We start from the raw sequence: 15,283 nt of genomic DNA, 5'->3' as shown, positions 1-15,283 counted from the left end.
ATTGATTTCAGAAATGCATTTCTATGTTTTTATGTTCCTGTTGTGTTTATTCTTTTGCTTTGTGTTGACTATTATGTGAAGCGCTTTGTTACAGCTGCAGCAGTAGTGAAAGCGCTATATAAATTAGCATGTATTGTATTGTATTGTGCGTCTTATGATCAATGATCATCACAATCAAGTGTCCCTTTAACTTAGGTGCGTGTGCCTTATATGTACTCCGCTGCGCGTTACACACCGGAGAATCCGCTAATTGTTAGCTTTGTGGTCTGCAACAACGAATGGTCTAAAAATGACGATAGATGTTTAATTTGCTAAATTTGGATATGCCCCCCTTGCTGTCGTGGTATCGATTTGAACCCCCCCCCCTCCCCTCCCTCGTGATCATTTGTACACCCCATAATTTTCATCTAGCTTATACTGTTGAGTCACTTGCGCTGATCACTTGGCGGCAGCTCGTCGACGTGACGCGGATCAAAGGGGGAAGAAGGCGAGCTGCTGCTGGGCAGGGGAGAAAAGGGTGGGGGGTGCGCCACGGTGGGGTGCGGGGGGAACTGAAAAGAAGGCAACGATAAAGCCAAATGTCTGCCTTGGAGAGGAAAGAACACGGCGACTGGAGCTCCACATGCTGCAGAAGGCCATGCGAGGGAGGCATGGAGTTAAGACGCTTGCACTGCAAAGCGGCGTAAGGGTGGGGGGGGGGGGGGGCGGATCTCTTGTGACACACTCGGCCGGCTTTGATTGAAGTCTGGGCCAATTAGCGCAAAGAGCATTGAGCTACAGCTGCACTCTTCTCTTCATTTCTCGCGCGCACAATGGCCGACCAACGCAAATAGCCGGCGCCACGCTGTCGTCTTGGTATTGCGCTGCGGCGACGGGGCGAGGACGCTCTGTGTATGAATGAGGAAAAGATTCAAGATTTTTTACTTGGGAGGGGGTTTCTGCCAGATGGGGCGCTTTCTCGTAAACGGACTTTAGCTTTGCAGCGCAGCGCATATATTCCATCGCCGTGTTGTGTATCCACTGGCGAATGCGATGCGGTCTGATTGACTCTGACGACAGCGTGACAAAGGGGAATTAGTTAAAATCAAGTCGCTATTTTGGCCGATACATTTGAATGAAAAACGAAAAAAAAGCAAAAATAAACACGCCCCAGTTTTGGGCCAAACGAACTTGGACCCAGTTTTGGGCCAAAGGAACTTGGCCTAGTTTTGGGCCAATACGTTTGAATGATTTTGAAACATACCATCGGACAACTTCACCTAATCTGTTTGAATAACATCACCAACAGAAACTATCATGGCCCAGTTTTGGGCCAAACGAATTGGCCCAGTTTACGGCTAAACAAAGCCAGCCCTGTTATGGGACAAACAAATCTGGCTCAGTTTTTGGACTAATTAAACCAGGCCCAATTTTAGGCCAAATGAACCTGGCCCAATTTTGGGCCAAACAAACTTGGCCCAGTTTTGGGCCAATACGTTTGAATGATTTTGAAACATACCATCGGACAATTTTACCTAATCTGTTTGGATAACTTCACCAACAGAAACTATCATGGCCCAGTTTTGGGCCAAACGAATTGGCCCAGTTTACGGCAAAACAAACCCAGCCCTGTTATGGGCCAAACAAACCTGGCTCAGTTTGTGGACTAATTAAACCAGGCCCAATTTTAGGCCAAATGAACCTGGCCCAGTTTTGGGCCAAACGAACTTGGCTAATATTCCTCGACAGCCGCACAATATGTGCTGAGTCATAGCGTTTGCGAATCGCTATCATTCCATTGCTAGCTTGCGGAGATCTGCTGTCTTTTGCCGCAAACAACGAATGAAAGGCAGTTGGGAAGCGTGTAAACCGAATAAACTGTATTTGCACCAAGTCAGAGTACCGCACTGCTCGACTTTTTTAGCACGCTACGCTATTGCCTCCATTTTAAGTCCAACTCACAAGCCCGGAATCCTCATGTGGGATCTTTCCATCCTGACGCTTTTCTCTTTCCCAAAGACAATTTCTCCCTTTGCTGCTCCTCACAGTCGAATGACGCCGCCTTTCCCAAGAAGTTAATTTGCCTCCAGCTACTTAAAAAGCGCAATAAAGTTTCCAACTAGCGCAGGTGTTTCTTTGGGCGGCGCTCTTCCAAGTGTGTCAGGCTTTTCACAATGGCCGCCATGTTGGATCCAAATGAAATATAACGAACGCAGACACACACAAACAGCGTAGTGGACAAGTTGGCTTGAAATTGATGCATATCGCTAAAAGTTATTTTTAGTATGATGTCAAAAAAGTTTTCTCTTTAAAAAATATGTATTTTTTTAACTCATTCACTGCCATTCATGAATTTATTCGGGAATTGAAAAGTGTGTTGTGGATCCGAATTTATTCAGGTTTTGCTTTTTCATGCAGGGGTGCTGATAAAGCGCTGGCCATGGCCTCCGGCAATGTTTTTTTTCCTTCCGCAAGGGGGCAGCATTTCCATTTTTAGTATGTTAGCGCTTTGTTCCAGCTTCAGCTGTTATTAAAGCGCCATAAAAACCAATATGTATGGATTGCATTGTGTTTTGTGCACCCCCCAAGCCCCCATTTTAAGCTCAGATAACTCCAGACCCATATAACTTAAGGAATTAACTCTTCTGATGAAAAATGATATACAACGGTTTCTTAACGCTGAATTATCTAATATTTATGAAGTTCTAAAACTCGATTTGAGTGAAAATGACAAAAACCCTGGCACTGGAGTAAACACATTTTTGCACGTCTGGCATTTAATGAGTCAAGTATTTATTTATTTATGTATTTATTTATTTCTTTATCTATTTATGTATTCATCCATTTATGTATTTATTTATTAATCTATCTATTAATCTTTCTATTTATTTATTCATGTATTTATTATATACATGCCTTCCTATTTTTTTCTTCCTACTAATTAGTATTTTCATCTATTTATTTAATAATAATAATAATACATTTGATTTCTAAGCGCCTTTCAAAACTCTCAAGGTCACTTTACAGTCACAGGATTAGGTTTTTCTGTGGGTGACCATATTTATTTATTATATACATGCCTTCCTATTTTTTTCTTCCTACTAATTAGTGTTTATTTGTTTATTTTTTCAGCAATTTATTTATTCATCTATTTATTCATCTATTTATGTATTTATTTATGTATCTATTTATTTATGTATTTATTATATACATACCTTCCTATTTTTTCTTCCTACTAATTAGTATTTATTTATTTATCTATTTTGTTTATGTATTTATTATATACATACCTTCCTATTTTTTCTTCCTACTAATTAGTATTTATTTATTTATCTGTTTACTTTTTCAGCAATTTATTTATTCATCTATTTATTTATCTATTTATGTATTTATTTATGTATCTATTTATTTATGTATTTATTATATACATACTTCCTATTTTTTTCTTCCTACTAATTAGTATTTATTTATTCATCTATTTATTTATCTATTTATGTATTTATTTATTTATCTATTTATTTATGTATTTATTATATACATGCCTTCCAATTTTTTTCTTCTTACTAACTAGTATTTATTCATCCATCTATTTATTTATTCATCTATTTATTTATTTATCTATTTATGTATTTAATTATTAATGTAATTAGCTCTCTATCTAATTAGCTATCTATTTATTTATTTATGTATTTATTATATACATGCCTTCCTATTTTTTCTTCCTATTTATGTATTTATTTATGTATTTATGTATCTATGTCTGTATTTATTTATTGATCTATCTCTATTTATTTCAATATTTATTCTATACATTTCCTCCTATTTTTTTCCTTTGTCCAATTCCCAAGGAAATATCGCACTAGCAAGAAGGCCGACTTTGGCGCTTCTTTGTCGTTTCTTCTCCGTCCATCCATCCATCCATCCTGCACGCTTTACAGCGCACTACCTCTCCCCCCTCCCTCCCCCATAACGCGTGCCTCCCCCTTTTCCATCACAAACGCATCTTCTCATTCTCTCTCACTGCGCATCTTTCCACACCTCCGTCTCTTTTTTTCTCACCCGCCTCATGCACTCACTTCCTTTCTCCGGGTTCCCTCTTTTACACATAAACACACATACGCGAATATACACACACACACACACACACACACACACACACGTCCCCGCGGCAAAAAATATCATCTCCGGCAGTGTATTTATTTAGGCGGAACACGCGCGCACCCCGTCCCCGCTAATCAATAGCCTGGCCATGCCTCATTTCTCATTTTTTTATTTTTCCGTTCCCAAAAAAAGGAGGAAAGCAAAAAAAGAAGGGATTTGGGAAGGATGAGAGGAGGAAATTAAGGAAGGAATGGAAAGAAAAAAGGAAGGAAAGAAAGAAATAAGTAAAGAAAGAAAGAAATAAGTAAAGAAAGAAGAATGAAGGAAGGAAGTGGAGACAAGGGGAGTCAGAGCAGTTATCCGCCTTGGAACAGCGCTACCCCCCCAGGTACCTTTCATCGTTCCCCCTTTTTTTTTGTGTGTGTGGGGGGGGGGGGGGGGGGGCGCAGCGGATGAACCCCCGCGTCCCGCCATCGTTTAGCAGCTGCAGCGGCGCCTTCATGCGGCGCGTGCGCCCCCAACGTGCGCGCTCGCAGCTGTGAGGCTGAGGGTGTCTGCGGTGATCTTAATTGTTGTTATCATTCATGCAGCGCAACCGTCCCCTCCCCCTTGTCACCTCACCCCCCTCCCCCTCGTCACCTCACCCCCCCCCCATCATCGCCTCTGCCCGCTATTAACGCCAACGCCACGCTTCCCTCGACAGACCCCCCCTTCCACCCACCGCCATCTCATGTTGTTCCCTTCACAGCCTTGCAAGGCAGATAGCAACAATGGCATCTTCCGTGGCCGGCGTGGCGATTCCTTCCATCCATCCATCCTTCCTGCTACCCTCCATCCATTTCCGTTTCGTTCATCTTCCCGCACGGGCTTTATTTTCCTCATGGCGAGGGCTGCTCGCGCGTGCGCTAACCTGGGTCTTCCGCGTCGATTTACGCGATGGATTTTCAACCCAGAATATGGCCGCCGTTAAATTGTCCATTTTCGACAGTGTCAGAAACGAAAGGGAAAATTCCATCAACACATAAAGGCATCGTTGAAATATACTCTTTCACTGCCATTCACCAATTTATTCGGGAATTGAAAATATGACGCATAGCGCCATTCCCGAATTTGTTCAGGTTTTGTTTTTTCATGTTTGGGTGCCGATAAAGCGCTGGCCGTGGCCTCTGGCAATGTTTTTTAACTTCCACAAGAGGGCAGCATTTCCCTTTTTTTCTATGTTAGCGCTTTGTTCCAGCTTCAGCTGTTACTAGCTGGCTATTAGATATCTATTAGCTAGCTTGCTAGCTTTCTATCTATTCGCTATATTTGCTATCTAGATCCCTGGACGGCTCTCTAGCTAGCTATCTATTAGCTAACCAGCTAGCTTTCTATTTATTTGAGTTACTTCCGGGTTGAGTGCATGCTGGTGAATGTGGCTGCCGCTAGTTAGCTATTGTCTATCTCTTTGCTATCTAGCTCCCTGGACGGCTATCTCGCAAGCTCGCTATTCGAGTCAGAAGCATTAGCTATATAGCTAGCTTGCTATCTATCAGCTATCTATTGGCTAGCCAGCTAGCTTTCTATCTATTCGAGTTATTCCGGGTTGAGTGAACGCTGGCGCGTTTGGCTGCCGCTGCTCACTCACAGAAAAACCTATCATGTGACTGTAAAGTGACCTTGAGAGTTTGGAAAGGTGCTTATAAATTTAATTTTTGTATTATTATTGTATTATTATTATTATTATTGCATTGTATTTTGGATATCTGCCCTCATTTCAAGCTCATATAACTCCAGATCCATAGAATTTAGGAATTAACTCATTTTTTTTCTGATGAAAGAAGACAGTGTAATGTTTCTAATGCCCCGTTGACTGTTTATGTCGTCCTAAAACTCAAAATTCTGTGGGCGCAGGAATTGCAGTGACAATGACAAAAACCCTGGCACTGGAGTGGACATTTTTGTACGTCGCCTGGCGGTGACCAAAAAAGCATTTCAGGCTAAACTTTATCTCTCGTCTCTCCTGCCGCCTTCTCTGTTCCAGGCACCCTCTCTTCGCGCCGTACATATCCGCCCCCCCCCCCCCCCCCTCCCCGGCAGGTTGCCATGGTCGCCTTACCGACTCTCACTCTCCTGCTGGTCCTGGCCGAGTGGCGATTCCCGGCGGCCGCCTCGCCCCACCTGCTGCTGCGGCCAAGCCCGCGGGAACGCGACGCGGGGGCAACCATGAACTTCAACATCGCCGTCATCCACGCCGGCGCCGCCGCGCAGGCCGAGGCGGCGCCGGCCGGGCCCGGGAGCCGGGCGGCGTACCCGGGCTTCGGACGCGTGTACGGTTCCCTGGGGGAGAGCGTGGTCACCCAGTGGGGCTCCGCTAACGTCATCTGGCTACAGGTTGTGGATTGTCGCACTTGGTCGGCCTCGTTTGAAGGGAGCGGGCGGCCATTGTTGAAAAAAAAAAAATCATTCATTAGCTTGGCTGAATGGTAGCGCGCGGCGTTTTGCAATCAAGCTAGCTGGCAAATAGCCCATATTCTTCATCTCATGCATATTGCCTGCACCCTGCGTATCGCTAACACAAAGTTAATCTATTACCTATCTATCCAGCTGTCTAGCAAGCTAATGGCTGGCTATCTATTGGATGTCTAGCTGGCTGGCTGGCTATCTATTAGCTATCTATCCAGCTAGCTGGCTATATATTTCCAGCTAGCTAGCTATCTATTAGATATCTATTAGCGAGACAGTTGTCTGGCTAGCTCTTAGCTACCTATTACCTATTTGCTGGCTGGCTGGCCATCTGTTAGCTATCTATCCAACTCGCTAGCTATTAACTAGATAGCTAGTTGGCTGGATGTCTATTGGCTATCCAGCTAGCTGGCTATCTATTAGCTATCGAATAGCCAGCTAGGTAGATTTCGATCTATTTGAGTTATTTTGAGTTGAGTGAATGCTGGTGCGTGTGACTGCCGCTGCTCACCCACAGAAAAACTGATCCACTAAAGTGACCTTAAGTGTTTTGAAAGGCGCTTACAATTGAAATGTATTATTATTATATGGCTATTTAGCTGGCTAGCTATTAGCTATCTATTGGCTCACCAGCTAGCTTTCTATGTATTTGAGTTACTTCTGGGTTGAGTGAATGCTGGCGAATGTGGCCGCCGCTAGCTAGCTATTTGCTATCTATTTGCTATCTATTTGCTATCTAGCTAGCTATCTATTGGCTCGCCAGCTAGCTTTCTATGTATTTGAGTTACTTCCGGGTTGATTGAATGCTGGCAAATGTGGCTGCAGCTAGCTAACTATTGGCTATCTATTTGCTATGTAGTTCCTTGGACAGCTCTCTAACTAGTTAGCTATTAGCTATACAGCTGGCTGGCTGGCTATCTATTAGCTATATTTTGGCTTGCCAGCTAGCTTGCTATCTATTTGACTTACTTCCGGGTTGAGTGAATGCTGGCGAATATGGCAACCGCTAGCTAGCAACCTCCCTGGCTGGCTGGCTAGCTAGCTAGCTAGCTATTTGAGTCAAGAAACATTAGCTATGCAGCTAGCTTGCTATCTATTGGCTAGCCAGCTAGCTTTCTATCTATTTGAGCTACTTCCAGGTTGAGTGAACGCTGGCGCGTGTGGCTGCCGCTGCTCACCCATAGGAAAACGTATCCTGGGACTGTAAAGTGACCTTGAGAGTGTTGAAAGGCTCCTATAAATGGAATGTATTATTATTATTATGATTATTTTTACCCCCGCCCCCCCATACCACCTCCTTGTCTTCCCCCCATCCTCAAGGTGAACGACAGTAGCCCAAAGACGGTGCTGTCGCAGCTGTGCGATCTGCTGGTGGCGCGGCCCCTGCAGGGTCTGGTTTACGAAGAGGAGCGGCCCCCCCGCACGGCCTGGGGTCCGCTGGCCCCCATGTTGGAGTTTGTGTCGGCGCAAACGGGACTGCCCATCGTGGCTGTCGGAGGGGGAGCGGGGCTGGGGAGGATGCCACAGGTAAAGGGGGCGGCGGCCACAATGGCCGATGTTGCGCGCGTGTTAGCCTCTGATTGGGCGCAGCGCCGTAAAATGGACTCGCGAGGGGGCTTTCCGAGGGACTTTGTGGGTGGCGCTATTGTTTATTTTGGGAGACATTGTAGCATTTAGGTGACTCAAATGCCTGTTTAAAAATACATACATAAATACATATGTCAATACATTGACTTACATTGTACATACATAAACATAAATGCGTAAATACATAAATAGATGGGTAAATATAATGTGAATACAAAAAATAGATAAACAGATCAAATAAGAATAATAATATTGCATTTAATATTACATTTTATTTTCAAGCGCCTTTCAAAGCTAAATGAATACATAAATACATACATGCAGGAATACATCAATAGATGAGTAGATAAAATGCTAAAATAAATACATTAATAAATACATACACATGAATGAATAAATACATACATGCATAAATACATAAATAGACGAAATTGATAAACATAAATAAATAGATAAATAAATAAATAGATGGGTAAATATAGTACAAAAAACTGATTAAATAAATAAATGAATTAAATAAATGAATACATACATAAATACTTAAACACATCACATAAATGCACAAATAAATACATGAATAGATAAACCGCTAAAATAAATACATAAATAAATGAAATCAATAAACAGATAAAATAAATAAATACATCCATACATACATAGATTTATATAAATAAATACATAAATAGATGGGTAAATATAATGTAAATACAAAAAATAAACAGATTAAATAAATAAATGAATACATAAATAAATACTTAAATACATAAACATAAATACATAAATGCATGAATACATAAATAGATGAGTAGATAAAGAGATTAAATACATGAATGAATAAAGAAATAAATACATAAACAAATGTACAAATAAACAAATAGATAAATAAATACACATATACATACATACATACATACATACATACATATACATACATACATAGATGAATGGATGAGTAGATAAACAGATAAAATAAATAAATACATGCATAAATATATTAACATAAATACATACAAATGGATGGGTAGATAAACAGATTAAAAAAGTAAATGAATGAATAAATAAATAGATAAATACATATATAAATACATAAAGAGATGAGTAGATAAACAAAATAAATATAGATAAATAAATAAATAGCCAACGCGGACATTTTGACAGCTTCTTCCACAAGCCGCTTCGATTCCCCCACGTGTGACACTTGGCCCAAATCCGTGTTTTGCCCGTCAGGAACAACAATTGGAAATCACAGCGATCTATGTTACCACGACGACTCGTCTCATGACCGCGTCTGCCCCCCCCCCCCCCCCATCGATGAAGACAACAAGTGTTCTGGCACGAAGCCGTAGGTCAGGCGTGCAGCAACTCGCCTGCTACAAATCTCTAAATGCTAGCAAGTGGGCCTGCGGTGCTGGCCCAAAGGCGGCACTTGGGATCCACTTCCCTAAAAGGGCTCCCATCTGGACCTGCTGCTGCACAACACCCCCCCCCCCCCCCCCCCCGCCTCCCACTACCACACATTAAAACTTGCCTCGTCGTTGCGCATCAATCAAAATAAAAGCCCTTCAGAGTTGACAGGCTGTAAAATGATATGCTGGCGCAGAGTGGCTTCGTTTTTCCGCCATCGTTTTAACAACTTTTTTTTTTTTTTTGCGCCATTTTATTTTATTCTTCATTTTTTTCTAACCTGGTTTGCGACATAAATATTACACAAATAAATAAATACTAAACAAAATTAAATGAACAGATAAATAAACAATACACAAATAAATAAATAAATACATAAATGAATAAATAAAAGATACAGAATTATATAATACCTGAATAAATAAATGATACACACAGAAATAATACACAAATACCCAAATAAATAAATAAACAAATGAATAAATACACAAATAAATAATACCCAAATAAATAAATAATACCCAAATAAAAATAAATGAACAAAATAATAAATAATACACAAATAAATAAATAATACACAAATAAATAAACAATACACAAATAAAAACAAATAAATAAATAAATAAAATATACAGAATTAAATAAAACACAAATAAATAAATAAATACACACATGAATAAATAATAAATAAATAATACCGAAACAAAGAAATACATAAACAAATAAATAAGTAATACGCAAATAAAAATAAACAAACAAATAAATAATACACAAATAAATAAATAAGTAATAAATAGATGAATAAAAGATAGAATTAAATAATACCCAAAAAATAAATAAATCCATCAATAATACTCAAATAAATAAATAATAAACACATAAATAATACACCAACAAAATTAATAATGCACAAATAAATACACAATAAACAATTATAGAAAAAAATAAGACACAAATAAATAATACACAAAAAATAAATAAACAAATAAATAATACACCAATAAATACATATACATACGTCGGTTTTCGACCATAATCCATTTCAGAAAACTGTTCGAAACCCGATTTGTTCAAAAACCGAAACAGCACTAAACAAACACACACAAAACTTTATTTACACAACCATAACAAAGACACTAAAAGCATAAAAAAAAAAAAACCGCATTGAAAACTCTAACCAACGCTAACCTGGTCTGCGACTGTCTCCCCGCCCCCTCCCAGGAAACGGGATCCATCTTTCTCCAGTTCAGCTCCTCGACGGCCCTCCAACTGGAGGTGATCTTCGAGGTGCTGGAGGAGTACGACTGGACGTCCTTCTCGGTGGTGTCCACGCGTCACCATGGTTACCAGGAGTTCCTGTCGGTGGTGGAAGGCCTGACGGACGGCTCCTTCATCGGATGGGAGAAGAAGAGCGTGGTCGTACTCAATGTCACCGATGACCCCGGCGGGGGGCGAACGCGAAGGCTATTGAAGGAGAACGAGGCGCAGGTGAGGTGGGGGGTGGGGGGGGGGGTCAACACATCTATATTTTAACGGCGCCAATCACTTTCACGGATTTGTCAACTTTTTTTTTTTTTTTTTTTTTTTGCACGATGTTAGCATGGTTAGCACGCGGTTGGCTTTTTCTTTTCACTCATTCGCTGCCATTCACGAATTGATTCGGGAATTGAAAATAAGAACAAATAAATAATAATTAATAATAATAATAATAAATAATACATAAATAAACAAACAATAATAAACCACAAATACATAAATAATAGACACATAAAAAGTAAATAAACAAACAAATAAATAAGACATACATAAATAATACAGAAATAAATAAACAAACAAATAAATAATACAGAAATAAATAAACAATAAATAATACACAAAAAAACAAATCAACAAATAAACAAACAATAAATAAATAATACATAAATAAATAAACAAATAAATCATACACAAATAAAGAATAAATAAATACACAAAAACAAAAAACAACAAATAATAATACAGAAATAAATAGACAAACAACTAAATCATACACAAATAAATAAACAATAAATAAATAATACACAAAAAAACAAATAGATAAACAAACAACAAGTAAATAATACAGAAATAAATAAACAACAAATAAATCATACAAAAATAAACAAACAGTAAATACATAATACACAAAAAAAAATCAACAAACAAATATAAATAAACAACAAATTAATAATACAGAAATAAATAAACAACAAATAAATCATACGCAAATAAATAAATATATAATACACAAAAAAACAAATCAACAAACAAGAAATAAATAATACAGAAATAAATAAACAAACACTAAATAAATAATACACTAAAAAACAAATCAACAAACAAACAAATAATACACAAATAAACAAACAATACACAGATAAATAAAGAAACAAACACACATAACTTTATTTTTATACAACCATCACAAATACACAAAAAACAGTCAAACCGCATTAACTCAAAAGTGAATACATTTGACTCGTCGTCGGAAAAGTATGACAAATGGATGAAAATGTCCATTTTCTTACAACTCCCCATCCCCGACATACGCCTCACGTCGCTGTAAAAGAGTCCAATTCCAATCCAAGGTTGAATGCTTGGTTTGGTTTCCTAATCAATTCTCCAGAGACGCTGTGGAGCTTAAACAGATGCGACACCATCTTGTTCGACTTTTTGCGTCGTAGCCTCGACACGGTCCACATTATGGCGCTCGTTACTGAACAGGAAAGACGACGGGAGGTCACGGCGCAAAACGTCATTTGCTCGTATCTAACCTTGAACCTTTAAACGCCTCCCATCACACCGACTGTACATTCATCGTTCCCCTCGGACGCGTTGCTACTCGGCTTTGAAAACGCTGCCTGTCGTTTGTTTTCTTGTACTTGGCTCTCCCTTGCGTCGTTCTTTGCCTGGAGACAAGACCACCACACGATCCCCCCCCCCCCCACTCCCCACCTGACCTCCATTGCCTGCCGTCCGTCTTGTCGTGTGCTTTTAGTTCAGGGTCTCAATGGCGTCATTAATGCCCCGACATGGCCGCTTTGCTGCCTTAAGACTGCTAGCGTTTGCACGTGCCAGCTAACTTCGTTAAAATGTGTTTATCTATCTAGCTAGCTAGCTATGAAGGTAATAATATCTATCGAGCTAGCTATCTCGTTATCAAGCTATATAGCTATGTAAGTATCTAGTTATTTTGCTGCCTAGTTATTCTATCTATGGCTCATCGAGCTATCAAGCAATCTGTCTAGCTAGCTATGTAGCTAGATATTGATCTAGCTATATAGCTATCGAGCTATCTAGTTATTTTGCTACCGAGCTATCTAGTATTTTTGCTGCCGAGCGATTCTATCTCTCGATGTATCGAGCTATCAAGCAATCTATCTAGCTAGCTATGTAGCGAGCTATCTAGTTATTTTGCTACCTAGCTATCTAGTTATTTTGCTACCTAGCTATTTTGCTATCTAGCTATCTAATTATTTTGCTACCTAGCTATCTAGCTGTCTAGCTACCTAGCTATCTAGTTATTTTGCTACCTAGCTGTCTAGTTATTTTGCTACCTAGCTATCTAGTTATCTAGTTATTTTGCTACCTAGCTATCTAGCTATCCAGTTATTTTGCTACATAGCTATCTAGTCATTTTGCTATCTGGTTATTTTGCTACCTAGCTATCTAGCTACCTATTTATCTAGTTATTTTGCTACCTAGCTATATAGCTATCTAGTTAGTTTGCTGCCTAACTATCTAGCTATCTAGTTATTTTGCTACCTAGCTGTGGAGTTATTTTGCTACCTAGCTATCAAGTTATTTTGCTATGTAGCTACCTAGCTATCTAGTTATTTTGCTATCTAGCTATCTAGTTATTTTGCTATCTAGATACTATATCTAGTTATTTTGCTACCTAGCTATCCATCCATCATCATCATCATCATCCATCTATCTATACATGTATTTTTATGTCCAACGCTACATGACCGTTACGATAGGGCAGCGCCGGCGGCGTGTTGACTCCCGCACCGCCATAGCGTTGCCTTGCGATTTTTTTTTTCCAGCGAAAGGGCTCATAAAGGCTCGCGATCGTTTAGTGATGCCTGTGTGAGTTTACATTACACGGCGTCCCCCGCTCTCCCGCCGCTTGCGGTTTTTTCTTTTTATGCTAATGTCCTCCTCGCTACTGTCGACGGCGCGGTCTCGGGATCAATCCTCCTCGCAATCTCTCGCCATCTATCTTTTGTTCCCTTCCTTTTTGCCGCAGTTTGTGTTTTCGCCTCGTCTGTATTTTCTCCCGCCCGCCTCCATTTTTTTTACAGCACGCGTGTGCGCTTGTGTGTTTATAATGCAGATTTTCGCCTTTCTCTCTTAATTTGTTGCCCATTTTGTATTTCAGACCCCCGTTACTCTCTTAATAATAATAATAATAATAATACATTTCATTCATAAGCGCCTTTCAAAACTCTCAAGGTCACTTTTCAGTCACGGGAAAGTTTTTCTGTGGGTGAGCAGCGGCAGCCACACGCACCAGCGTTCACTCAACCCAGAATAACTAAAGATAGAAAGCTAGCTAACTAATAGCTAGCTAGCTAATAGCTAGGCAATAGATAGCCATCTAGACAGGCAGACAACTAGCTATATAACTAATAGATAGCTAGCCAGATCGCTAGCTAGCCGGCCAGTTAGCTAATAGATAGCTAATAGATAGCCAGTAGATAGCCAGTTAGACAGCTAGACAACTAGCCATATAACTAATAGATAACCAGCCAGATAGCTAGCTAGCTGGCCAGTTAGCTAATAGATAGCAAATAGAAAGCTAATAGATATCCAAGAGATAGCCAGCTAGACAACTTGCTATATAACTAATAGATAGCCAGCCAAATAGCTAGCTAGCCGACCAGTTAGCTAATAGATAGCAAATAGATAGCTGATAGAAAGCTAATAGATAGCCGGGCTAGACAACTAGCCATATAACTAATAGATAGCCAGCCAGATAGCTAGCTCGCCAGCCAGTTAGCTAATAGATAGAAAATAGATAGCTAATGGCGATCTAAGAGTTATTTTTTAGCTGTCTAGCTGAGTGGCTAGCTATCTATTAGCTATCTAATCGCATTTTTAGCTATTTATTAGCTAGCTAGCTTTCTTTCAATTTGAACTACTTCCGGGTTGAGTGAACGCTGGCGCATGTGGCTCATCCACAGAAAAAAAACTTCTCCTGTGACTGCAAAGTGACCTTGAGAGTTTGGAAAGGCGCTTGAAAATCAAATATATTATTATTATTTATTATAATAATAGCTTGTGTGTGTCTGCGCTCTTATCCCCCCCCCCCCCCCCCCCCTTGACCCCTGACCCCGCTACCAGGTCCGCCTGCTGTACTGCTCCCAAGAAGAGGCCGAGTTGGTGTTCCGGGCGGCTTGGGCGGCGGGTCAGGCGGGCGCCTCGCACATGTGGTTCGCGGTTGGACCGGCGCTGTCGGGTTTGGGCCTGGAGAGCCTCCCCAGGGCTCTGTTTGCCGTGCGGCCTCAGGGATGGCGGGACGAACCCCGGCGCAGGATCGCCAGAGGGGTGTCGGTGCTGACGCACGGCGCCGTGGCGGTGCGCAAGGATTACGGGACCACGGGCGGGCCCAACTTTGTCACCAACTGCGCCGCCGATGCCAATCAGACGCAGAGGATGCGGGGGAGGATGAGGTGAGAGAGGCGGGTCAACGGGGGAGGGCGGTTTTTAGCATCCACGCTAAAATAGATGGCGTTCCTGCGTC

At 40.6% G+C, this 15,283-nt stretch overlaps 1 protein-coding gene across 1 annotated transcript in view; it reads left to right on the top strand.

The window, feature by feature from the left end:
• Nucleotides 1–15,283, top strand: part of grin2db (glutamate receptor, ionotropic, N-methyl D-aspartate 2D, b) — a 49,529-nt gene that overhangs the window by 13,841 nt on the left and 20,405 nt on the right. Inside the window, exons 2-5 of the mRNA XM_088998205.1 lie at nucleotides 6,104–6,453; nucleotides 7,846–8,052; nucleotides 10,738–11,004; nucleotides 14,884–15,212. Coding sequence (XP_088854331.1) covers nucleotides 6,166–6,453; nucleotides 7,846–8,052; nucleotides 10,738–11,004; nucleotides 14,884–15,212 — 1,091 coding nt within the window. The 5' untranslated portion in view covers nucleotides 6,104–6,165. The remainder of the gene's footprint in view (nucleotides 1–6,103; nucleotides 6,454–7,845; nucleotides 8,053–10,737; nucleotides 11,005–14,883; nucleotides 15,213–15,283) is intronic.

Source organism: Hippocampus bargibanti, linkage group LG06, assembly GCF_051943395.1.
Source record: "Hippocampus bargibanti isolate YZ-2025 linkage group LG06, ASM5194339v1, whole genome shotgun sequence".
Classification (NCBI taxonomy): Eukaryota; Metazoa; Chordata; class Actinopteri; order Syngnathiformes; family Syngnathidae; genus Hippocampus; species Hippocampus bargibanti.
This window is presented reverse-complemented; position numbering and strand designations above follow the sequence as displayed.